This window comes from Amphiura filiformis, chromosome 11 (assembly GCF_039555335.1).
Source record: "Amphiura filiformis chromosome 11, Afil_fr2py, whole genome shotgun sequence".
NCBI lineage: Eukaryota > Metazoa > Echinodermata > Ophiuroidea > Amphilepidida > Amphiuridae > Amphiura > Amphiura filiformis.
Window position 1 is genome coordinate 50,425,960 of NC_092638.1, and position 26,185 is coordinate 50,452,144.

The 26,185-nt window shown below is 37.1% G+C and overlaps 1 protein-coding gene across 2 annotated transcripts in view; it reads right to left on the reverse strand.

Annotated features, from left to right (window-relative positions):
- Window positions 1-26,185, reverse strand: part of LOC140164962 (collagenase 3-like) — a 126,537-nt gene that overhangs the window by 36,777 nt on the left and 63,575 nt on the right. For both annotated transcript variants that reach the window (XM_072188368.1, XM_072188369.1), the window contains exons 2-3: window positions 19,806-19,988; window positions 316-626 (exon numbers count right to left, since the gene is read on the reverse strand). In XM_072188368.1, coding sequence (XP_072044469.1) covers window positions 316-626; window positions 19,806-19,958 — 464 coding nt within the window. In that variant the 5' untranslated portion in view covers window positions 19,959-19,988. The remainder of the gene's footprint in view (window positions 1-315; window positions 627-19,805; window positions 19,989-26,185) is intronic.

The window sequence follows — 26,185 nt, forward strand, 5'->3', positions numbered from 1 at the left end:
TATTCATCCATTGCTATGATAGTTAATCCGATTATTACGTCACTTCGACAGCGAATTAATATGAACTTTCCGAACTTTTATATTGGAATTTTATTTGCATTTTTCTCTTCTCACTCCCGGTTCTCACTCTGCGGAAACACTTGGAAATGGAACATTTATGCGCGCTTGTATGTTGCTGCCAGCCCAAAGAAGCGAAAAACAGATATTGTTAAGTTATTTGCAATGGGACACTGGGTCCCGCGCACTGGGTCAGGTTTATTGTAATATACATAACTGGGCCCCTTATTTTTTAAATTTTACAGACAAAATACTTACGAATATGTTAATTTGTGATTACTCCATTTATAAAATCCACCCGGGGCGTTGTATCTTTTCCTGCGATGATTGGTAGTCCCGCTCACTAGCTCATTATTATCATTGTCAAATCTTACTATATCCGGGAATCCACATCGAGGTGCCCACATTGTATTACGCGTAGTATTATCCATATGTCCTGATGGGGGAATCTTATAGAATTGTTGGAATTTGATGATAGCAGTTCCTACTTCTTGTTCAAGAATTTCTGGAGGATCTTCTATATGTACTGATGGGGATAGATAACCATTTGTTTCTAGATATTTGTATTCCTGCAAGAAAGAAAGACAATAAAACAACAGCATGTTAATAAACAAAACGCTGTACTTTTGACCTGGTAAATATGAAATATGATCTTCATCATATGGCGTGCGTTGTCTTTTTTAAAGACAGTTCTTGTTATAGTTGATGGGTGTTTCGTTCTCGAGGTATAATCACAAATTAGTGGTAATTATACCTATTGTTAGAACCTTCACGACCCAGAACCAGCACTCTTACCATCAACTGTGCTACCGTAAAAACTCGATAGTTAGCATATATGCTTACTATCGAGCGCTTTTAAAACATGCAAACATGAAGAGCCCCATCCACAAAAGTGTAAAGAATTTTGAGTAAATCATCGATACACATAGTTATATACCAACAAGTAAACCTGCAAATGTGTGTCTCAACCCCATCAGCTCAGTTTGTAAAGCGCCGGACTTTGGTAGGCCTACACTAAAAAGCGCTCGATATTAAGCACATTATGCTAACTATCGAGTTTTTACAGTATTAGCGAAGTGGGATAACATCTGCGCATTCTAGCGAAAAGCTATCTCCTTCATGAATTATTGAAAGAACAATCATTAAAAGTTATTGGGTTTAAACCCGGGACTTTTGGACTCCAGATTAGTTGGCTTATACCAAATGAGCTACCAAGAAAGCTTTTGTCATAGGAACATAATAATAATATATACTATATATAAGACGACCCGCGGTTCGAATTCGCATGGTCCGATGTTGTAACTCAGATTAAAATAATTTGTAATTAGGCCTAATCATACAATTAGTAACAATATGGAGCTCTTTAGGATACTTGATACATGTTTGTTTTCTGAAGTATCAAGAGGAATTTTGTCGGAGATACTAAATGATACACTGTGATCTATACTTTTTCTATTAAATAGTTAAGGTATAGCTATATTTAGTTCTTAACTGAAAACGGTACGAAACACATGTATTAAATCATCTGATGTGGTAAAATACGTAAATAAAGAGGTTTTTGATATATGTGATATTTTTCAGAAAATGACAACAAAAAGTAATGCAATACCCATGGGAATTACGATGTCACACTTCAAGCCAAGCCCACTTCAAAAGGCGTGAACTTATAAGTCCTGGTCATGCCTTGAGAAATACAAAATATTTGTACACCTGTAAGTTGGCATTACCTGGTGAGAATTTATGTATGTATAGCCCAACACTGATCATCTATGTACATGTGCCCATCCCTACAAGGTAGCATCGTATAATGCGAACAAAGCTAATTTCGTTCGCAACTTGTGGTCAAGGACCACAATACGGTCCCTGATGCTAAATTTAGTGTCTTGAGCCTTGAGGGCTCTTCTTATTAATTGGAACTCCAATGGTTGCAAGTCTTTACTGTGGAAGCGCTCCAGGATCTGTGATGGAAGAGTTACCGACCTTAGACCTGCCGGGCTTGCCGCCTTTATTTTATGTTTTACATTGTGGTCCTAGACCACAATTTGCGGCCCAAATTAGATATTTGCATCTGAAAGCTGCCTAAAAAAAACCCCATTTTTAGTGTCTTGATATAAAGGTGGATGACCCGATTGTAACACATGGTTCTTTCTACCTCACATTGACACATATTACCCAAACACTAGCACGGCAAATTGGATCTAGAAGCAAACTATACCAGGCATGGTTTTTTTTCCATACCGCCGAAACAGAACATATTCCAGCACTAAAATGTTACTGGGGTTAGGCGAAAAGTATGAGCTTTCACCGATACCAAAATCTGCATTTTTGAGGGGTAGGCCTACATGGGGATGAGGCTGTCAATAGAGTCACACACCTTTAAGCATGTTGGATCCGTAGTAGGCCTATATATCACGTTTGCAACATGTTTTTGTTAACTGGTGTTTCCAAAAAATACAAACGTAGAAATATGACAAACAATCAAACAAAATATTAAAATTATTGTTACGTAAACTAAAGAATACACAAAACACTGTTACGTAAACTAGAGAATACAAAAGAATACACAAAATACGTAAACTAAACAATACACAAAATATATACGCTATATATAAGAGGCCCTATTGAGGGCCCCACTTTAATATTAAAGAATATGTTATTTTGGGGTAGGCCATTGTCGGAACATAATAACATGCATGGTCAAAGATGTCATCATGTTATATTATTGGTTTCCCTAGGGAACTCAGAACAGCAAAACATAACAACTAACATCCCGCGCTTTAAAACGTCCAGGTGCAGGCCATTATATAATGTATAGCCTATAATGCGTAAACATGCTTTATGTAAAAAATAAATAATTATATAAGCGATCGACTTTGTCAACATGGACATTTGACAGTATGGTGTGACTTATAGGGCATATTCCTGCTAAATGCAAAGCTGTCCAATTTAGCTATTTCTGAAACAAAAATGACCCAGTGTCTAATAGGTTGGGTGGAAAATGTTTTAACTGTCCCTGGAACTGTCCAAGCAATTATCTAGATAAATGTGGTCACTGGCCACATTAGCAAAAATAATGGGCAGTTCAACGAACTTTCGAAATTTCATTTAGAAATACAATAGAAAATGGAACACAATAAAATGCGGAAATGTATATAATGTCCATTGGGTTCACTATAGTTTTAAGACATTTTAAAATAAATCGAAAAGTTGCAGACGAAATTTTAAATTATAACATTTATTGGCAGCCTATTTTGTTTCTTGCACCTGGTCCCGTTTACAGTGTCACACATTGTTGTGTTAGGTCGCAATGGCTCATTCATGTAAGACAAGGTGCTATTTTAAAAGTTGCACTTACGTACATTCAACTTCCGCAAAGTATGCAGAATATTCTATCCTAAGATTACATTCTTTGTGAGAGTTCAATAGACCAAGTGCAACTGCTTTATTTAGGAGCATAAAGACTGAAGACTGAAGACTTTCAAACCTGCAACTTTCCCGGTCCACTTTCATTACATAATGAGCCATTGTGACCGAACGCAACGACGTCTGGCCTGTAATTGTGAAAAAATAGTCTATACCAATAATTTTCATTTCTCGATTTATTTATATACCTGTCATAGTTATAATGCTTTGGTATTGTCCATTGGAAGACTCTTTTGACGGAAGCTCCTTAAACACATCATCATGATCGTGTAATGTTGGCCACACCCAAGGCATGTTTCAGTAAGTCATTTTACATGATACAACAAGTACACCATTGTGATTCTACAGAAGCTTACAGGTGGATTTGATTCAGACGTCTTTATCATCCCACAAATTGGGCTCATGATACGAATATCTATATAGACTGTGTTGCATTCCCCCTATATCCGCAAGATTAACCGCCTTGCATGGTTTTCATGACACCGCTCTAAAAACTCCCGAAAATACCGCCAATCCACAAAATAATACCAGACTTACAATCATTACATACGAGAAAGGATTTCATTCTTTCACTTAATCCTGTGGAAAGGCCCAAGGAAATAACGAAAAGAGGCTTGAACGCATTGGAACATCCAACACTTCAAACATTACCACAAACTATAGCACACGAGAAGAAATTAATGATGCTTTACCGCAATTCTTAATATGAATATACTGGGGAAAGAAGAACCACACATCGCACACTATAAGGGAGCGATCGTTATTTATGGCAGGGGGGGGGAATGGGTAAATTTAGGGGGAACACAAAATTTTTTGTGGTCTTGAGGGGGAACCTGAAATTTTAGTTGAACCAGGAGGGGGATTGTTAAATTTTAAATGGAGAAAATTGGGAAAACAAGGGGAACGCGAAAATTTTGAGCGGACGCGAGGGGGGAACGCAAAATTTTTTGTCGATATTTTTGCCAAAACACCCATTCCCCCCCTGACGTAAATAACGATCGGTCCCTAAGTATAACACATGTTTACATATGACAATACAATGTAAAAAGTAACATGATTATAGACAGGTAAGTAAAAAAACCAAACTTGACTTGAACCCCAGACCTTCGGATAGTACGTCCGCCGGATGCTCTAACCACTGAGCTACTGTCCCTGATAAATAGGTCTCAAGTCTGGTACTTATGGATACGAGACCAATTTAAGGATGTTTTTCTTTTTTGTTGCTAATAAGTAATATATTCTTGTTATATACGGAGAAATATTTTAGACTAAAGCGGATATGTACTTTGAAAGTTTGAAACATTAAATTCAGGTTTAACGCCATGGTTATAATCATTATCATCAAACTGTGAACTACTAAATAACGGTCCCTGCAACTGAAATTGCGATTAACATTCGCAATTCACATACTTAACTTAATCACAAAAACTTGTTTTTCCTATACAACATAGCTAGCTATTTACATTATTATGTAAAAAGATGAAAAAGACCGGTAATTGAATGAAACTTATGTCGGAAAAGCATTTTATTTGCGCTGATGTGACCGAGACGTGACGGGCCTAAAACGGGGATGAAACAAGCACCTTGCAGGTGTTGCACTGAAAGATGTTATTGGTTTTTTAGGGATTATCCGGCCTATCCTCACCCGACGCAAACCTGTTGATAATACCTTATACAGATTTAAACCCTTAACACCATGTTTCACATTTGACAAGTGCAGACAACAAAGACGTTTACTTCAAATAAATTTGGCAAGTTTTTCGAATTCTTCTATTTCTATAGCAAGTTTTGCGATGACTTTAGGTGTAGCTTCTTATTATGCGCATTTTTGTACATTGTCGGAAGTCTCCATTAACCATTACTGCACTCCTAATCCAATTTGTCATCCATGTTATAGATCATATAGATCCTTTTACCATAGCCCGCATGTGGAATGATGCTCTCGCAGATCCTTGCTATCAGACCTCTGACCAGCTTCAGCAAGTAGGTTAATAGTTACCTGGGCGCAAACCTGTCAGCAGTCTCTACAAGATGCATGGGTAATGCATGGAAATACCATGAATACGACGAGCAACTATTTGTTTGCGTGGCATCTGAAAAGACTGCTTTAAAATCACTGAAATTGACCAAATTATCTACGCAAAAAAAGTACATTTTGGGGTTTGATGATTCGAAATGGTATATAAATTTATTTTCTCTCATAATATGACATTTTTGTTGTAATATTACCAAAATTCATCCGCACGACATCGGTTTTTAGTAAATATTCGCTCTACCATGTAACTTACAGCTTCGAGGACCCACTGTCATTTTAAGGTATTTACGGTTCAGTGCGTTGAAACAAGAAAAATCTCAGGTCAACCTATGTTGAGTTTTTGATCATTTGGCATTGAAATCATATAGTTTTACCTGATATTACAGGCGTTTAACTGTGAGAGTTCTGAATATGAGAAAATTTCACCTGAAATTAGCCATTTTCCCATTGAAAACCGTATAGATAATTAGTGGTGTTGAACCTTCAGTAGGCATTCACGTTTATCAAATTTGGTACTCATCAATAGGATATGTACGGATTGCAAAAACTAATGTTTTCACTCACCATTCATCCATAGGTACCAGACTTACGGTGGTATTACACCCTTTGATAAATTTGTGACTATTTTTGCATTTTTCTCAAAAAATAATAACACACTGGTAACAAACGTTATGTATATTATAGGGGTAAGGAATCCAGTTACTACACTGAAATTTCAGTTTACTCAAGACAAGCGGTACGTTATTTATCATAAGAAAAGAGGTACCGCTAGAATGTACCTCATTTCTTAACACATATAATGAATCACTTGTCTTGAATCACTGAAATTTCAGTGAAGTAATTGGATTCCTTGCCCCTATAATATACATAACTTTTGTTACCAGTGTGTAGCTATTTTTTGAGAAAAATGCAAAATTATTCACACAATTTATTAGGGGGTGTAGTACCACCTTAAGACAGTTTGCGTGTGTAGCTCAGTGGTTAGAGCATCGAACGCACAATCCGAAAGTATGGGTTCAAGACTCCGCACAGCCAGGTATATGTGCGGAGTTTTTTTCTCTGGCATAGCTACATATGCATGTTATGTTTCCAAAGTAATTCATTAGAGAATTTAGAGAAAACCTTCTGATAATTACAAACACTCGCTGAGCAGCAAGACCTTCCCTCTAAGCTTTTAATCCGATAAGCTGATTATCTATTTGTTTTCATGAATTGGAAGACATTCTTTGATGTATTACTGAGCTCAATCGTCTGAAATTACTGGAGCGTGAGCCACCCAGGCTGATGGCTCAGCATAGTATTTTATTAACAGAAGGTTTTCTCCAAATTTGTTTCCTAATGTTCATGTTAAAACCGCTAAAAGAGTGCAATGCGTGGATGGTTCTTGTATCCCCTGTATATTAAAATGTTATAAATACCAATACGAAAGACATGGAAGATTTAATGATGTACAAATATTGGGCTATATGCTGTGTGAAAACAAATGTTGTTCATTATTCATCTGCTCAATTGACCCATAATTCAAAAACCAAGACCTTATGAACTACGAATGCTCATGCATGTCACAATTTACGTGGAACAACATATTTGCACATTGTGTGTTATGAGCTATCCAAGTTCTGGGAAATGTAATAAAAATATACATGCATTTCAAAGCCCCGAGGTAAAGTGTCAGATACAAATATATTATTTTCTCACGAATATGGTGATAGAAAGCACATGTACTTCTCGAAGATGGGAATAAAACTTGAGTCAATCAACGGGTTACATGCAAGTATTTAAAAACCACACTGGAACTTTGGAAACCAGACGCTTTTAGAACATGGGTTTGTTCGGGAACATAAGTAATGTTACTCAAATGAAAGCGTTTTGTCGGATTGGTCCTTAAATAACAATATGTTATCTGATTATGATTAATAAAGCATACTTCTCGCGGATGGAATAAAAATTTAGAACATACTGACTAAGTTAACCTTTTTGCCTTTGAAACTAAAGAATTAACTTAAGCATCAGAAGCTCTGTATGGTTTATTGTTTTGTTTCGGCAGTGATATACCATCCCCATACCAGTAGTTATTATTAGTTTGTTTCAGGATATACCATAGAATTCCATCTACAAGCATGTCTCTAAGAAAATGTTTTTGACGAAAGAGACGAAATGCAGATACCCTCCACGACACATTATTTGGAGTTTAAGCAACTATTCTTACTGATACAGACGGCTGTACAAACATGTATTATGGTAAGCCCCGTAGAATTCCATCTACAAGCATTTAATATGTCTCTAACTGACTTTTTTGACGACTTTTTCGACGAAAGGCAGATACCCTCCACAAAATCATTATTTGGAGTTTGAGCAACTATTATTACTGATACAGACGGCTGTACAACCATGTATTATTATCACAATCTATCATAAATACGATCATTAGATAAACATAAATAGCATGGAGGGCGCTTGTACTTTTCCCAATACGCGTAGGCCTACATTTCTCTGTAAGTGTAAGGGAACAAAAAACACACACCTGTTCTTGCCCGAACGACCCAGATCTTAAGAAATTGGGGGGGGGGTTCCGGCGGTGGCGATTTACTGGGATATTGAAAGTACTCCGTCCTTCGGAGGGGACGTTAAGCCGTCGGTCCCGTGTGCAGAGAGCCATACCTGTACATGTATCTCGCAGCCAGTTTCAAAAAGAGTAGGGTGCTAACCCCTGACTGTTCCCAACCCGTCCCGGTGTTCAAATGGACCCCAATGGCAATAAGCTTCAATAGAGGCTTTCTTGGGTTATCCAGGGTTGTCAAAACCCGAACAAATCAAAGAACAAATCAACTTAGAACAACGAATTCATACCTGTTGCATCAAAATATTTGATGCCGAATAAAAAGTATGAAGCGGGACTAACTCGTAATCAGACAAGTTTGTCAGTCATCGTGGAAGTTCAATGTACTTGAAATTATTTCAAATATAATAATAAGTCTTGATAAAGTTACCATGGAAACGAGATCCAAACACTTGTTTGCATCAGATGGCTCAAATAAAGCATGTAACATGAATGTCGTTTGTTAATATACCGAGGCAAAAAACTTGAATGACAATAGAACTGACGGAAGCAAGAGAGAACAAGAAAATGAAGTTGGATTTGGGGTGTATGATTATTAATAAGTTTGCTACCTTGCCTTTCAAGTTCAACCACACTATAGGCCTAAGGGGTCTTATTGAACTGACAGCAGCTTTACATTAGGTCAAGAGGGGTCTATGGGTGACAAATTGCGTTGCTAATGAGCATTTGGTGAAATTGTCCAGACATTGTAATTTTCATTTTGGCAATTGTGTGAGCAAAAAAGGCTAAAAGGAGATCTTTGGGAGCAATAACCTAGGGGTTTTTTTGGGTGCGGAAGTTTTGAAAATGAAATTTCGGGTGTAACACAGGGGGCCTATAATATGAGTGTATCAAATTTATAAGCGTACTGCCGAGTTGGCACTTGGTGGTTCGTAAAATACTTTAGTACATGCATGGTTTATACGTGAACCAGGATGCGTGATGACGATTGTGATTTAAAGGGACATTCGCAGATTCGCCAATCCCAAAGTACACTATTCCCCACTAAAGCCATTTTTTGTAGGCCCCTACTTTTGAAATGTGTATGGAGAGACCAATCTTAATTCTCTATTTACTATTTTGCCGATATTTCTGAAATGAAAATGGTTTAAGGGTAGGCCTATATCTCCGATTTATCAACCAGTTTTAAGTGACTTCAGATTTTTTAACAGATTTTGTTGCTCCTTGCTCGACATAATTTCTAAAAGTCTCTTTATATAGGGACATTGTGCAGTTTTTAGTTGTCACACACCCGTACTTAACTATCATATTTATAAGCTTTTCCTTATATGCAAGAAAAGATGCGTTCGTGGTTAAAGTCAGGAATTAAAGTATTAATAGATTATACTGAACTTGATAAATTTCTTGTCATTGCACCAGCGACACTCCGTGCGACCATGGCAGTAGAAATCGGAAACCATGGCGTTTAGGCAGATAATACATCCAGACAAAACATTTTGACGATAAATTAATAACCAGAATATCTTTTAAAACAATATTTAAAGGTATGCACCCACGAGCTGCGCCTTTTTCCGAAAGTATGCACGTACCGTTCTCAAAATAATGTATAACAGGAATGGCGTACCAGATTCGAAAAGTTGGAAGCCTTCCGCTTGCATTTTGTATTGATATATACTTCTGATATAATTGCCATCAGGACTCGGGCGTACGTGCGCACGGAACGACTGTACCGTTTCAGCAACAACCAGTGGCGTAAGGGGCTGTGCAATAATTATGAGCCGGGGGGTAACATTTCCAAACGGGTCACCAAAAATCGCTTGCCCCCCTCTCGGCCCGCCCAAAATCGCCTGCCCCCCCCTCTCGGCCGGCCAAAAATTCTTTGCTCCCCCTTGAACATGCCAAATTTTTGGGATCCCTAATTGCAAACCTAAAATGGTCTGGATGTATTAAGCGTTTCCGTACTGTTTTCCTAAGCCTTTTTAGAGCGTTTTATTAAAAAGGCGCCCCATGAATGCGTGCCAAAAATCGCTTGCCCCCCCCCTCTCGGCTTGCCAAAAATTGCTTGCCACCCCTTTCGGCTTGCCAAAATTTCTTGCCCCCCCAATTTTACCCTCCCCAGGGCTCATAATTATTGCACAGCCCCTAACCAGACCTGACCTTCCGGGGGGGGGGGGCAAGATTAAAAAATTTCCCAATTTCTGATGAAATTTGTGCATATTTTTGCCCCGTCTTCCCATTTTGTTTGTGTCGGTGTGTGTGTGTGGCGCGGGGGGGGGGGCTTTCCTCCGCACTCCCCCTCCCCTTCCCCCACTGATTACACCACTGCAAAAAACCCATAAAAAACATAGTGTTTTATTTTGTATTCGTCATGCATTGTCCTTCACCTTCGAAGTTAAACAACAATATACGTGGGAAACTCGGTCTGAGTGAAAACTGTGATTTGATATTTTTGTCACTCATCTCCGTAAATCCTGTGACTTCAATTTAAAGTGTCTGGGTTATATATCATGTAAATATATCGAAAAATATGATGCACTCTACCATGGGAGCAATTGGCAACATTTTCATGTAGAAAATTTATATCATTTTGAGAAAATTGGATAATTTAATTTTCCACTTTAAAATTGGTACCAGTAAGCGGAGCAGAGACCCCTGCGTTGGATCATCCTGCCAGGAGGAATGTATTGGATTCAAGTTTGTTTGTATACACATCAACATGCTCATCTGTTAGGTCGCAGTTCATAGACCCAATCATGTTTGAATGTAGAACGAACGTTGAATGTGGAATATAGGTATAACAAGAAATGTCTTTAAAAAAGACAACGCAGTGGAAATATGTTGCATTTTCACATTCGGCAACTTTAAAGGTCACATTTTCTTACCATAATAATTGAATGGAGGTTAATCATATAATGAACTATGTCGTTGAAACCGAGACAATTTTGGCCCATGCGCCATTTATGCATTGGGCTCGATTTTGAGTATTTTATTTCACAAACAAAAATGTTAAAAAAACACCCCATTTTGTGTAAAAAGGACTATTTGCAATGCCTTTTACCTTAAAAAAAAAAAAAAAATAAAAATATTGATGAATAAATATTGAAAATAATAATAATAAAAGGACATTTACAAAATCAGAGAACGCAAAGTGCTCTCTGTATTTTTGTTTTCGAATAAAGATAATGTTTGAAAATTAATTTCCTGGTTCATTTAAGGGGGTACTATACACCCCTCGATAAATTTGTGTCTATTTTTGCATTTTCTCAAAAACTAATAACACAGTGGTAACAAAAGTTATGTATATTATTGGGGCAAGGAATCCAATTACTACACTGGAATTTCAGTGACCCAAGACAAGCGGTTTGTTATTTATGATCAGAAATAAGGTAGGCCTACCGCTAGGATGTACCTTGTTTCCTATCATATATATCGAACCGCTTGTCTTGAGTCACTGACATTTCAGTATAGTAATTGGATTCCTTGCCCCAATAATATACATAACTTTTGTTACCAGTGTGTAATTATTTTTTGAGAAAAATGCAAAAATAATCACAAATTTACCACATGGGTGTAGTACCCCCTTAAGAGAGAAGCACGAATGAGTCGCCACTATCGATATGCACTAATTTTAAGAAAGTATGGCTTCAACAACTATAGGGCGGTTCTCACACCATAGCTGGACTATGGGGCTTCGGCCGTAATGTTTGAAAATTATTTTCCTGGTTCCTATTTAAGAGAGAAGCACGAATGAGTCTCCATTATCGATATGCACTAATTTAAAGAAAGCATGGCTTTAAAAACTATAGGGCGGTTCTCACACCATAGCTGGACTATGGGGCTTCGGCAGTATCTTGGTACCTCGGTATTCATCCATGATGGAATAGTGTTATAACACAAGCTAATATTTCAGCACAGTGCCACCAAACAAAAAGGTAAGTCAGTAAGTAAGCAAGCTAGTAAGTATAAGCTAGACATACACTTGTAATGTATAGACTGATACCACTTGGTTCAACAAAAATGCTTCCAAAGCGATCAGCTGCGTGGAAAAGTGTTAAATTGCTGAACACAATTTTTGCAGTGTCTTTGATGATGATTTTTGTTGATTCACGTTGCAGGGTTTTGAGAGTACGATGACATTAAGGAAGGTCGATGTATACTCCAAGTCCTAATGACATAAGTAGTATATGGCCCAAAAAACGGGTTTGAATTAAATCAATATCCCTTCGCTTATTAATGTCATAAATCATTTTGACATTGACGATAAAGAAATACAAAAACAACTATGTATGTCATTGTCTGCTTAATTTCATACTTAATGGTATTGCTCTAATATATATCGAGATATATATACCGGGAAATAATGTTTTCAAAATGCATGACACAAACAAGGTATGATGCCAATGCAGGAAGTTATCGAGGGACGTATTTGTTACGGTTGTTGGGAAAGGGCACATCGATTTGCCCATGCCAAGGCCGTCGTCTATTTTCGTTATGAACATAATTATATAACTTAATAGGGAGGGGTGTAATTATGTTGCAACATCACGATGATTCTGCCTCTGGTAACTGTTTTCCCATGAGAGATTTAAAATTTAAGAATCAAGGTTTTGAAGATAATTATATAAGAGATAAATCGGATCTCTAATTTTCCTATCCACTTTAAATGATTGATTTATCGTTGAAGCATGGAAGTACAAGATGCCTTGTACTTCCATGCTTGAAAGTAATAATTCAAGTTGAAGGCAAATATAGGTTTTAATTTTGATGATACCGTTTATAATGGTTATTACGTATAACATTCCTGCATGGTACAATGAGTCACAGCCAAGGGGAGATTTTTTTCAGAACGCGTCCGACCGTACCACATTATAGCTTTCTTGAAAGACTACTAGCAAATTGTCACATCGTAATCATGTTAATGCCTGACTGAAAGCATAGATGCTAATGTGCTGAAAGTCTCGCAACAATAGGATCTGAGCTCAACAAATGAGGTCACATTGGTTATTGGGGCATTACCTCAGTGGCATGATTGGGGTTCCCAATGTGACCATTCGCAACTTTACCCATGCATCTTATTGCCTGAAAGCATAGAACCTTATGTGCTGAAAGTCTCGCAACCATAGGATCTGAGTTCAACACTTCAAATGAGGTCACATTTTGTTATTGAGGTTCCAAACGTGACCTCATTGGCAGGATTGGGGCTCCAATGTGATCATTCACAACAAAATGAGTCACATTTTGTTATTGAGGTTCCCAACGTGACCTCAGTGGCATGATTAGGGTTCCCAATGTGACCATTCGCAACCCATCTTATTGCCAGAAAGCACAGAACCTTATGTGCTGAAAGTCTCGCAACAATAGGATCTGAGCTCAACAAATGAGGTCACATTTGGTGATTGGGGTTCCCAACGTGACCTCATTGGCATAATTGGGGTTCCCAATGTGACCATTCACAACTTTACCCATCTTATTACCTGAAAACACAGATCCTAAGGCTCGCAACCCTATAGGATCTGAGCTCACCACTGGCTCAAATGAGATCACATTGGGAGCGCCGATTATTGGGGTTCCGATTCCCAACATGACCTCACTGGGATTCTCATTACTGCAGGTCAAATTACAGTCGACGAGGCGTGCGCCATAAGCAAACTCACTCCATCCATGCTCCATAACCCTTGATCACAACGTCGCGAATACTGATGTTACTTCAAGGCCAATGCTCAGTCGTCTTTTGTCAAAGACGCGGGGCTCGGGAGTGGGATCTCTTGCCGACTACTACCCGGGACTACTACTAAGGTGACGCAACTCAAGTTCAAGAACATGAGGCGTTGTGACTGAAAGAGTTATAATATACAGTTATTTAACAGATCCCACAAGTCTCTGCCATTCTGTGCGGTTTTGGGCTACTCTGAAGGCGTCCTTGATTGTCAAGTTAATGGCGTTGAGATCGCCTATGAGCTGAGCTAGATATGTGCGGCGAAGGGCTCCTCCACGGCGATAGGCTTCTGTGGCCTAATTGTTAGGATGGAGGATGATGGAAAGTGACAGTTCCGGTCTCCTTATTGCGTGGCCCACAGTCCGTAGCCTGTTGCATGCGAGTGTCAATGTCGCGGGTGCAACTTTTGCCCGGGCATACAGATTGTCGTTACAGATAGGCCTAGGGGCCTACAGATTGTCAAACGACAATCTGTATCGTGCCGAAGACGAGAGAAGGAGAAGCTCGACAGCGAGGGCGGAGCCTGAACTGTAATTCATAGATTACAATTAGGGATGGAATCAAAACTCGACCGCCGGTTCCGTCCAGTTCCGTCCGGTTTCTATTGATCTAAATAATGGAAACCGGACGGAACCGGCGGTCAGTTGCCGCCGGTTGAGTTTTGATTTCATCCCTTATACTTAATGGAGAGATGTACTTGAAACGTGCGTATGTTGAAAGTCATCACACTTAACTTCAGATGGATCAGAGTATATTAAAGCAATATTTTTGAGAACGGCATAATATTTATGCATCCAGATTCATGCAGCAAGTCGGAACGAACAAAGCAAAGTGTTGTTATTGAATTCAATAGTTCTTTTCCCAACTGAAAGTAAACTTTGTCGGAGACAGCGTATAGCCTGTTGGCCAGACCGGCAATAAGTAAATACATCTTCTCATAGGTCAATGCTACGGTTGCTACCTGCCCGGTTACCTGTCCTTTGAGGACGACGAGATTGTACACAAACATGTTTTCTTCATGGTAATCATGTTCAGCTCAAGGAAATCTAGTCAGCTGCAAGTGAATTGAGAGCATTCCATAGTTGTTCCTGAAGGCTAAGATATGATTCCCCCAACAATTGAATGCTGGGTTTGGGCCTTCATGGTCCTCTCTTCTTTTTTTTCACACGGCATGGGTCAATCTTTTTTTCAGCATTCATTAGATGTTCATCACTCAAGACAAGAGTTTAGACGTTTTGTTTCACGATCCCCACCATCAGATAATAAACAAAGAGTTTTACGTTTACTATCCTGATGGGGAACTGATGCTAGGCACTACATCTTAATCTGTTTCGCAAGTCCGATGCAGGGACCTGCAATTTTGACACCGGACCGGATTGAACGAGCATCTGTATGTATATAATATATAAACTTGAAACTAAATCACTGCCCTTGGTATAATATCCACCACCTTCGTTTCTGTTGGAGGATGAAACCATTTACCTGGTAAATGAAGAGAATTCGACCCCTCCCCCCAAATTATTGCATGGCCCGGTTAAGCCATGTGGTAGACGTTGGACCGTGAATTTGGGACTTACGCTTTATCACGAACAATACACATGTATTTCTTCGGAACACAGTGGCTAGGCAAAATAGCATTGCAATAATAGGTGCCGACATGTCACGTATGCTTAAGCTTGAGGGGAAATAAACAAAATGAAATATTTGAGAATCATTATTTCATTTGAATCACTTGAGATATCTTCATGTTTCACGATCTATACAAAGTTCTATTGAGATCTTTACACATTATAACCTTTTCCAAGCAACAGTTCAGTTGACACTCAAAATCGTCACGTTCAAATTCAATAATTGTGATATACACTATACATGTTCGCGTTAAAGGCATATTCAGACTATATTCAAATAAATGCTTCAAGCTTTTAGGTTTGGAAATCTAAAAGGGTACTGATATTCATATTTTGATAAATCAGTAACGTTAATGGCAAACTCAAAGGCATAATGTTTGCTGCATGCCACGGACGCGAGGCACTCAGTGCCAGTGTATTTTTGCACGCGGGGTGCCTTTTCATAAATTTCGGTATCCATACTTTAAGTTTTACATTGAGAAGAAACAATTCTGACCCACTGCTGATTTTTCAATATATGTCTTGCCTGCCTGACAGCGATTTCAAAAGTCATTTTAAAATTGAAATGTGCATTAGTATAGGAAAGAGTAGAACTAGGGCCCTGTTCGCAAACCGCGATGCCCCTCGAATATTTGGCTGCTCTATTGGGCTACGGAGAGCATCAAGTCAATCGCAATGTGTATTCTGTTGCACGATACGCGATAGAAAGTGCCATTCGGGAATCGGGATGTTGACTTTTCTTGTTAAAAGTCAGGCACTTACCAAACACGTATTTTTCCACTCCTCTTGGGGATAATCCCATTCAAGGTTACGGAGACAAAAGAGAGGGGATCACTGGGTGTCAAAATACATACTTAAGAACCCACTTGAGAGATATTACCTGTGTAATATAATCGGATACCTTAATACGATCCACTCAAGGGAATTCAAATGACAGTAGCAAAGTGTTATGGTGACCATATGTCGGGAAGTGCTCCTTTAATAATACTGACTATTTGACTGTTTGGTGAACCATAGACAGTGAAGGAGAACTAAACGTGGAATTATCACACATTTGAAGATACTGTATGTCATATTCGATATTCACAAGAGATGGCAAATATTTTACCGATATCACTATGGACCACTATGGCCTCATCCCTATGGCATAGTCCAATAACCTCAATTAAACAATCATAATGCAAAATTTGACCTCAAGTTGAAGAGTACGAGTGTATTGGGGTTAAGGAACTGTGCCCCTGATAGATGAGCATGTTGTGGATCCTAGTGCAAGTATTTTACCGATATAGGGTCACACCAAAATAGACACAGTACAAAAGTTATTCGAAAGCCGGGGGGAGGCACTCGACTTTCGAAGTGACTGGGATGTGCGGACAGCAGTTCGAAACTATAGGGGTCTTTCGGTGAGAGCCTTCACACCGAAAAAAGGGGGTCTTTCAGTGAAAAGGCCCCCCCCACACACACACAAGGGGCGTCTTTACGTGAGACTGGGGAAAATCTTACCAAACAAGGAGGTCATTTAGTGAGACTGGGGAACATTTTGGGTAAAAATATAAAAGTTGATAACAAATTTTTGAAAAATTTGAAAATTGTTGACAAATTTGAAGAAAAAACATGAAAAAACAGGGTCTTTCAGTGAGAGATTTATTAAAAATTTCCCCAAGATTTTGAACAAAAGGGGGTCTTAGTGGCAAGAAAACAAAAAAAAGGAGGTCATTGGGTGAGATGGAGTTGAAAAATGGGGGTCAATGTGGCCGCACATCCCCGTTATTCATTTTTAGGGAGTGCCCCCGGTAGAAAAGTTATTCGACAGATTCTAGGGTGATCATCCAACAAAAATTGGAGACTACAAGTCTAAGGACAAGAATGGTATGGACATAATTGTGTTAGAAGCCTTCGGTCATTTTGAGTAAACTGTGGCTTAGCTTGTCTTGAATGAAGCCCTTTGTATTGACATGACACATCATTGGAAGAAGAAGACTGCTTTATTTTATGCGGAAATCACACATATTGCCTGCAATTTGTTGCGGTTTTGTGGACATGGTGTACCGACATTTATATTGTTTTTGATAATTTGCCGTCCTCGTTTCATTCTTTCAAGTTTAAAGGCTGTTATCTTGAACCGGACTATGCACTGAACCAACAGGTTCTGATTTAAAGCCATATTTTTATATAAAAAAAAAAAGAAAAAAAAAAAAAAAAAAAAGAAGAAAAAAGAAGAAAAGAAAGTTGTCTCAGCTTGCCTTGGCCAAAACCCTTTAGCCCCATGCGAGAATATACATACATCATAATATTTACTATTTTCTAGCTCTAATTATTTATATGTTGATGAAACATAATTATCAAAATCTTTCTTGAAAATTGGCATTTTTCAGTTTCTTGTTATAAATATAGAACATTACATGTTTATCAGCATTCACTGTAAAGTTGCGGAGTTGTTTAATGTCACAATATGTCACAAATGTCACTAAGTAGGTACTGTTATCAAATTCAATTTATATATGATTTCCTGTCGTTTTATCAACTCATAGTTTTGCAACATTACAAACATGTGACAAAGGACATTTATATGTTTGTTCTTAATACCTGCCAAAAACTAACCACATCACATTACCATGAGTTGATGATTGAATATAAAATATCGCAAAATACATAATAACAATGACGCTAACATCATTATCATCATTATGGCCAATATTTCTACACACGCACACATTATGTACATTCTGCGTATAGTTGTAGTATGTCAGCCCTAAAGTTAATATTGCATGTTGTCATGAGTCAGTCCCACCTTTTGTGTGTTTTAATATTTCAATTCATGCAGAGGTGGGTAAGTTCAATAGCTGCTATGTGTATAGATGAGTACAATATACTGTGTGTAAAATACTAAATGTTCACAGGGCAGCTGTTGCAATTACCCACTTATGTCGCTGAGCAGTCGAATTGTACCTCGTATTGTTGAATTCTGTTTTTCACGTTCACAAAAAAGAGATTTTAATAAATCAGGCTCATCAATAGAATCAAGAAATGAACAAATATATATACATACATAGAATTTTTTTAAAGGGATCTGGAATGAGCGTTTTGAGCGTTTCGACGGTATTTTTTGTGGGACATGAGAGCACATCAGACATATCGCCCCAATTGCATTCTGAATACGAAGAATGTCTTTCTGATATCAAATAATTTTCATTTTTTAAATTCACGATATAATACAAATTTTATGACAAATTTAATATTAAAATTGGATATTTTTCACATTTTTGATATATAAAAGTCCTCGAAGTAAATTTTATAAATCTAATGATATATTCTTAAAGTGTATGTAGCTGGGAGGAAAAGCCGACGATCAATTGAAAATTTTGACCTTTCATATTGAAGATATGGATTTTTTCACAAAAGACCTAACTTTTTTTGGTGTTTTGGGGAAAAAATCCATATCTTCAATACGAAAGGTCAAAATTTCAATTGATCGTCGGCTTTTCATCTCACCTACATACACTTTAAGTACATATCATCAGATTTATAAAGTTTACTTCGAGTACTGTTAAATATCAAAAATATCAATTTTAATCATTTGCCATAAATGTGTATTACATTGCGAATTTCAAAAAATCAAAATTATTTGTTATCAGAAGGACATTCTTCGTATTCAAAATGCAATTCGATATGTCTGATGTGCTCTAATGTCCCACAATAAATACTGTCCAAACGTTCATACCCCACCCCTTAATGCAATTATGGAAAATGTTAAATTACTAGCAGTAATTAAAGACGTGTTTTTTTGTTTGTTTAAAAAAACACAACAAAACAAAACAAAACAAAACAAAAAAACCCGCCAAAAACATCGGTAAAAGTATAGGCCTATATTTTAAAAGCCTTTGTTGGTAGAATTGTGTGAATCACACTTTGTGTATAAGAATATAAGCTTTGAAAGTTCCGAACATCTCCGAGTTTGTGTCGAGGAGAAAAAAAAGCGAAAAAAGAAACGCACTCCGCTTTGGATTTTAAAATTTTTTTTGGCATTATTCGTGTTTGAGAAATTAACTCTCTCCTCGCGAGTGGCGACTGCAGACGACAAGTTTCAAATATTAGAAAAAATTTCAAAATTTCCAGAATTGCAAATATTCATGACCATATTTGGATTCAGCGTGAAACATGCATTAAATGAGTACAAACAAGCCTAGTATTGTTTCAGTGGTTCTTAAGATATAGCTCTAGATATTGTTGACATATCTCAAAACTCGACTTTTTATGCTGAAAATGAAATCTATGACTAGAACACAGAGCATAATTAATTCGTTGTGTCACAGATATGTTGAGAAATCACACTATCCTATTGAAGAAATTATTTCACATAATTTGGTGCATTTAGAATAAACTTACCTTTTCTTGTAGATGCAATGGTAATTGAGTGGTTGACATTATTCCAGCTGACTCTGTTGTGACATCACCTATTTGGTTTTGTTTCGATATTGTACGAGCCCATGATAGGCCTATTACACATAAGACGACAATATGCTGAAGACAGTCCATCATCAATACTTGCTGACATCGGATACACTGAACCTAAAAAACAAAATAACAAACAATATAAAGTGAAAATGGTGATCACGTGACCAAACCGTATTCTATGTTATAGCATTTGCTATGCTCATATAGCCATGCATGTAATTGACACATAAGTGGCTCAAATTAGACCAAAGATGGAACAATCATATTCTTGTCAAAGTGTCTTCCTGGAAGCTCTCCTGAGTATCTTCATGGCTATAGTACAAGAGGAAATTCTTTAAATCCACTTCTTTACTGTTCTTTCTTAAAAGAGCAGCTCTGCTCTGGTCTTAGAACTTATCATGTTAGAGCAGATAATCTTTGGAAAAACTCAGTTGACACGCTCTAACTTTGATTCAATGTCACTTGGTCAATTCAAATATTCTATTCAGGGTGACTGATCATTTATGATAATGTTTGTAATGATATATTAATTAATGTAATGTAAATATTATTCCATTTTAATGTACTAGTTTATGTTCTACTCTGTTACAGGACCCCCTATAAAAGTAGTGCTTTGTCACTGAATTGAAGGAGCTACCATATAGGCCTATATATTATTTTTTTTAATTTTTATTACAAAGGCATTTATTAAGCGCCATTTCAAGCGATCACAGCGCATATACAAGCAATATACATAATATGAACAGCATAGTTATTAAAAGCAAAATTAAGACAAATTAAAATAGGCAATTAAAAAGCCTATACATAAAAAACACATCATAATTTTAAAAACACGTGGGCAGTGGTGTCATATACAACCTAAAAACGTGGGAAAAGATGGGTTTTTAATTTCCCTTTAAAACTGGACACAGAAATTGATTCACGAATGGTGATCGGCAGCTTATTCCATTCCCTTGGAGCAAAAGCTTGGAATGACCGATCACCCGCTGTTACTAAGTTGGTTCGCGGCTCGTACATAATATAATGAAAGCACCAATAAATAAATATATACTTCATAGCCTCTTTTTGAAATTTATATTCCAATAACAATACCCATCTCAAAATGAACTACAAGTTCAGAACCAACGAGATCCGCGATTCCCAGAGAAAAAGGCTCTGTGCATAGGTGTTATTTTGTTGTGGAAGGTTTACGCGACCGCTTTGTTTACACTAACTTACTACGTACAGTCGTATAGTATGTCAGCCCTAAAGTAAAACACTATGTATTTATGTACGGAGCGTGCACGTTAATAATATGTACACTGATGATGAAAAATACGGATATGTGATTGTAAATTAGTGATTTATTTTGGAACTTACTATGTAAAAATATGTTAGGATGAGGGTTAGGGTTAGATAAAACTCTATATCATGCAGCATGCCACTTCCACCTTGCAGACGCACATTCAAATTAAATAAAAATACATGTACTGTCCGAAACAGTGAGCTGCGGTAAATGCATGTGCATGACAAGTAACTCTACGATAATATTATGACGATTAAACTAATAGTTTCCCCTAGGGGAGCGTGGCCCAGCGGTTAAGGCGTTGAACTGTGAATCGAAGGGTCGAGGGTTCGAATCCCAGGTCTGCCTAAGCTCGGCTGGCTCTTTGTGTCCTTGAGCAAGGCACTTCACTCTACTTGCTTAGTGCTTCGGAGGGCACTTTAAGCCGTCGGTCCCGTGTACATGTATTTCTGACATTAATGCAGTGTGCACGTTAAAGAACGTCACAGGCTATTCGAAAAGAGCAGGGGATCATCCCGGTACTGTTGACTGTATACTTTAAAAATACACTCATCTACTCTAGGTTCCAGAGTAAAAATAAGTACAGCTTGTCTGCACGCAGTGCGATAATTCTCATACATATGAGGGAGGCACTAATAAGGAAGAAGAAGAAGAATAAATAATGTATAAAACTATGCATTCATTTCGCACTAAAAAGTGCAAGTAAAAACATGTTCTGTTTTATCGGACCTACACCAAATACAGGGTTCATTAAAGAGCAACGGGCAAGAAAAATGATCCTAAGGCACGAAGATAAGAGCGAACATGAACCCGAAATCTTGATATATAGGAGCATTATTTTCATAAAATCGCATAACCTTAATATCAGATATAAAATTAAAAGTATTTTGACACTGATAAATCATTAACAGTTACATCTCCTTGGGCATTACCTGAAAAAAGGAAAATAAACGAAATGAACGAAATGGTGTCAATCAAGTGTCATCTTTTTTTTACACCAAAAACACTCTGAGGTCATTATGTATTGTATTGGTTTAAAAAATGGTGTTTTCCCGATAAAACATACACGCTTTAGGTGTCTGTTAGCGCTTGTTTGAGGTCCTGATGACAAAACATAAGGTTCTTTTTTGCATGGCTATTGTTTTCGGAAAATTACTGATAATGATAGTTTTTACACGTGTCTTCATTATCCGGCTGTAACCTCGCCAGTCATATAATTATAATTGGACATTTTTTTGTTTTCAATGTTTAAATGAATTATAATACATTGAAAGAAATTTTTCTTGGAAACAATCATTTTAATGTACTGCCTGGCACCAAACGAAGTTGATATAAAAGGCTCAATGAAGCTGCATAATTAGTTGGATAAGTACAAAATGGGGTGTAAATTTTGCCGTAATTGAGTTTTTTTGGTTGATATATCAATATAGGTAAAGCGTATATTTTAAGCTACTTAACAAGACTTTTGACACTCACACAGTAACTTTAAATGCATGCATTATCTATATTTAATTGCTTAAAAACACTTCGCTAATTTTAATTGAATCTTAATTAAAAAAAATCAAAATCAAAATAATAAATAAGTAAGATTTTTAAACAGATTATTATTATTATTTCAATTAATGGTCGTTTGGACATTGTTTTCAATATTTAAATTAATTATTTAAATTAAAGGAATTTTACTTGGAAATAACATTACCTGACACTAAACAAAGTTGATATAAAAGGCTCAAGGCTGCATAAGCCCAAGTAAAAATAAAAAATATGTTTCTCGTCCGGGTTTTTAAAAATTAGGAGGATGAGGGCCTTTTTATTTTCTATTTTTTATTGGAAAACGATGTTAATATCTGTATTTAGCACCATATTTTGGGTATTCGACATACAAATTGATATCTGAGAAAAAGGAGGAGGCCCTTTTAATTTTATTGTTTTGAGAGGTAGGCCCCTCTAGTGGTCACAAAACTCTCCCTTAAATGATGTATTATGCATTTACAAAGCTGTAAAAAAAGTTTCAACTTCTGAAACATCTTTTTCAACAAGTTATAACTGAAAGTTTACAAAATAAAATGAAATTTGAAAAATCTTCAAAAAAGGAGGAGGGCGCGGACGAGAAACATGTATTTTTTTTACTCGGCCTAATGCGTTGGATAAGTGCAAAAAATGTGTTCATTCGACGTTCTTTATACAACACACAACAATACCGTAAAATTCCGTCTACAAGCATATGCCTCTAAACGAGGTTTTTTTTGACACAAGAGACAAGAGGCAGACACTCTCAACAAAAACGTTATTTGGAGTTTGAACAACTATATTACTGATAAAGGCGGCTGTACAAACATTTGTAAGACTAATCTATTGCAATATTTTTGAGAAGGGTATTGGCCTTTCATATCTTTCGTTAAAAAAAACCCTCGTTTAGAGGCATATATGCTTCTAGACGGAATTCTACGGTATATCATTACACTTTATGATGTTTCAGTTGAAAATTTAACATTTCCTGTTTTGCTCACCTTTCAGGCAATGAACATGAAAACACTCACTTAAATAGCGGTTGATTTTGATTAAATCGTAATGTTTTTGAATGTCAAAATATCTAAACAAATTAAAAGATTAATACTGCCAAGATCACAGAATTAGCTTCTCTAATTCTGTGGTCAAAACTCATTTTAATGACAGTTTTACATCCCTTAATACGGACAAACATCATGAACATGGCGGAAGTGCAGTTTGCACCAAACTTTTGGCAATGACATTGAACTGACCGATTGACCAATCATGAACGTCATGTAAATTAAGAATATTTACCATATATACTGTAATATTAGGGGGCCTATATTAAATGTAAACATTATAAACGATATAACGCAAATGAAATGAAACTAGTGGCAAATGGTGGTCATAGATCACAAACCTAGCTGGGGCGTGTTGGTGTTGTGGAGGTATCTGACCCCTGCAATATGTTTCAAAATGTTTCCCTGGTCACGAGGCTTGTTGTCACCAAGTTTGAGTTCCGTACCCCTTACAGATGTCCGCATTTCTAAAATTTGACCTCTGCATGACCTTTGCTCTGACCCCTGCAAAATGTTCCCCACCTATTCACCTATACATGTTTGGTTGCTGCATTCAAAAGAAATTAATCTGCAAACTTCGCGTTGAGGAATGATGCGCTTGGAATTGCCAGAAAAAGAGGAAGAATTGCCCCGGGAAGAATTGTTGGCCAGGTCAACTAAGTCAGTAACTGTTTTTGTGCAGCAGGCCTATCTATAATTTACCAGCATTTACTTCATAAAGTAGCCCCTTCCTAAATATTTATACTAGGATTTGGGCAGCTATAACCTTGTCCTTAAATATCACCCTGTTCTTCTACACTGGTCTGGACCTTTGGGACTTGGACTCTTCAATTAGCACGATTATGTTTAGCCATAAAATGTTGAACTTGTTGAAACACTTTATGAACATGATGAATAATTCCAGATGTGTTGCTTCCTCTGGACTGGCCTCTTTTATTTGGGTATTAAACATTTTAATTTTATTTCTTTTATTCAACTATGCCATAAAAATGTTAGCATGTAGTCATAAAATAAACATGTAAGAAACAATTAATGAAAATATCATGCAGAAAATTCAAAATTTATCACAATTGTTTAATGAAAGGAAAGCAGTAGACAGAACATCCGAAATATTTGGTCAGTTCTGTTGTGAATGGTACCCTGCCTATATGATGGTACAAATATTCATCAAGATAATGGACCTGTCAATCATTCAAAGTGATGTATGGTCACTTTGATTGGCAGGTCCGTTATGTGTATCTTGATGAATTTTTCTTTGATCTTATATTTTTCTTTATCAATCGTTATTATAAATATAAAGGGGTACTACACCCCTGGCCAATTCTGTGCCTATTTTGGTAACAGGTAAGATATGTATAGGGGCAAAGACTACAACTACTGCACTGAAAATTCAGCAAATCAAGGCAAGTAGGCCTATTGATTTATTGATCAAATATTGGTTTTGACCTATAATTTTTGAGAAAAATGCAAAAATAGGCACAAAATTGGGCAGGGGTGTAGTACCCCTTAACTCTTAATTGTTCAGAATTGTAAATTGTCATGACCATATTTGAAATCAGCATGAAAAATGCATTAAAATGAGTACAAACAAGCCTAGTATTGGTTCAGTGGTTCTTAAGATAGCTCTTGATATTTTGAAAAATTTCTCAAAACTTGGTCTTTTTTATAATATGTTGAAGCTTATGACTAGCACGCAGAGCATTAAATGACTCTTATGATATTCAAAATGATTGAAGAAGAAACACACACTCCAGACTAAAGAATTGAGTACTCAGTCTGAGTAGGTAAAACGATGCTTTATACAGCTTTCAATGAAAATTTTTGAGTATTTCACGGTATTTCGAAGTATGTCCTTGGTACTTATCAAGAAATAGGAAATACACAAAAAAAAAATTACCAGTATTACCAGGCAATTACTGGTAATTTGTTTTGTGTGTATTTAATGCAAAATTAGTATGAAACATGCTCTTTATCTCTGGCGTCGTCTGGTTATTTTGAAAGACAGTTGAGCCATTCCATGTCAACTCCAGGGATGTGCACCGCAGCACCTCTTCAATTTTTTTCTTTTTCCGTGTGGTGGTAGATATTGATGAGAAAGTAAAATCCTGAAAATTTGAGCTTCATACTTCATTTCGTTTTCCCGTGGCATCAATTTGAAATTTAGGGGGATCAGCGTAAAAACCGGGCGTAAAAAATGTGTCGCAACGCGAAAGTCAAAATATGAAATATGAGTGTTCCAAAACGCTACTAATTCAACGACGCAGCTTGAGAGAGCAAAAAGTGGGGGCCTGAGCCAAATTTTGACAAGCCATATCTCCAAAACCGCTTGGAGTTGAGCATTCATTTTTTCCATGTGTTCATTATGCTCATAGAGGTATGCTAGAAATGATTTTCAGCAAAATTTGAGTGGATGACCACTGACCAACCAACCCATTTTGTTGATGTGGTTGGAATGA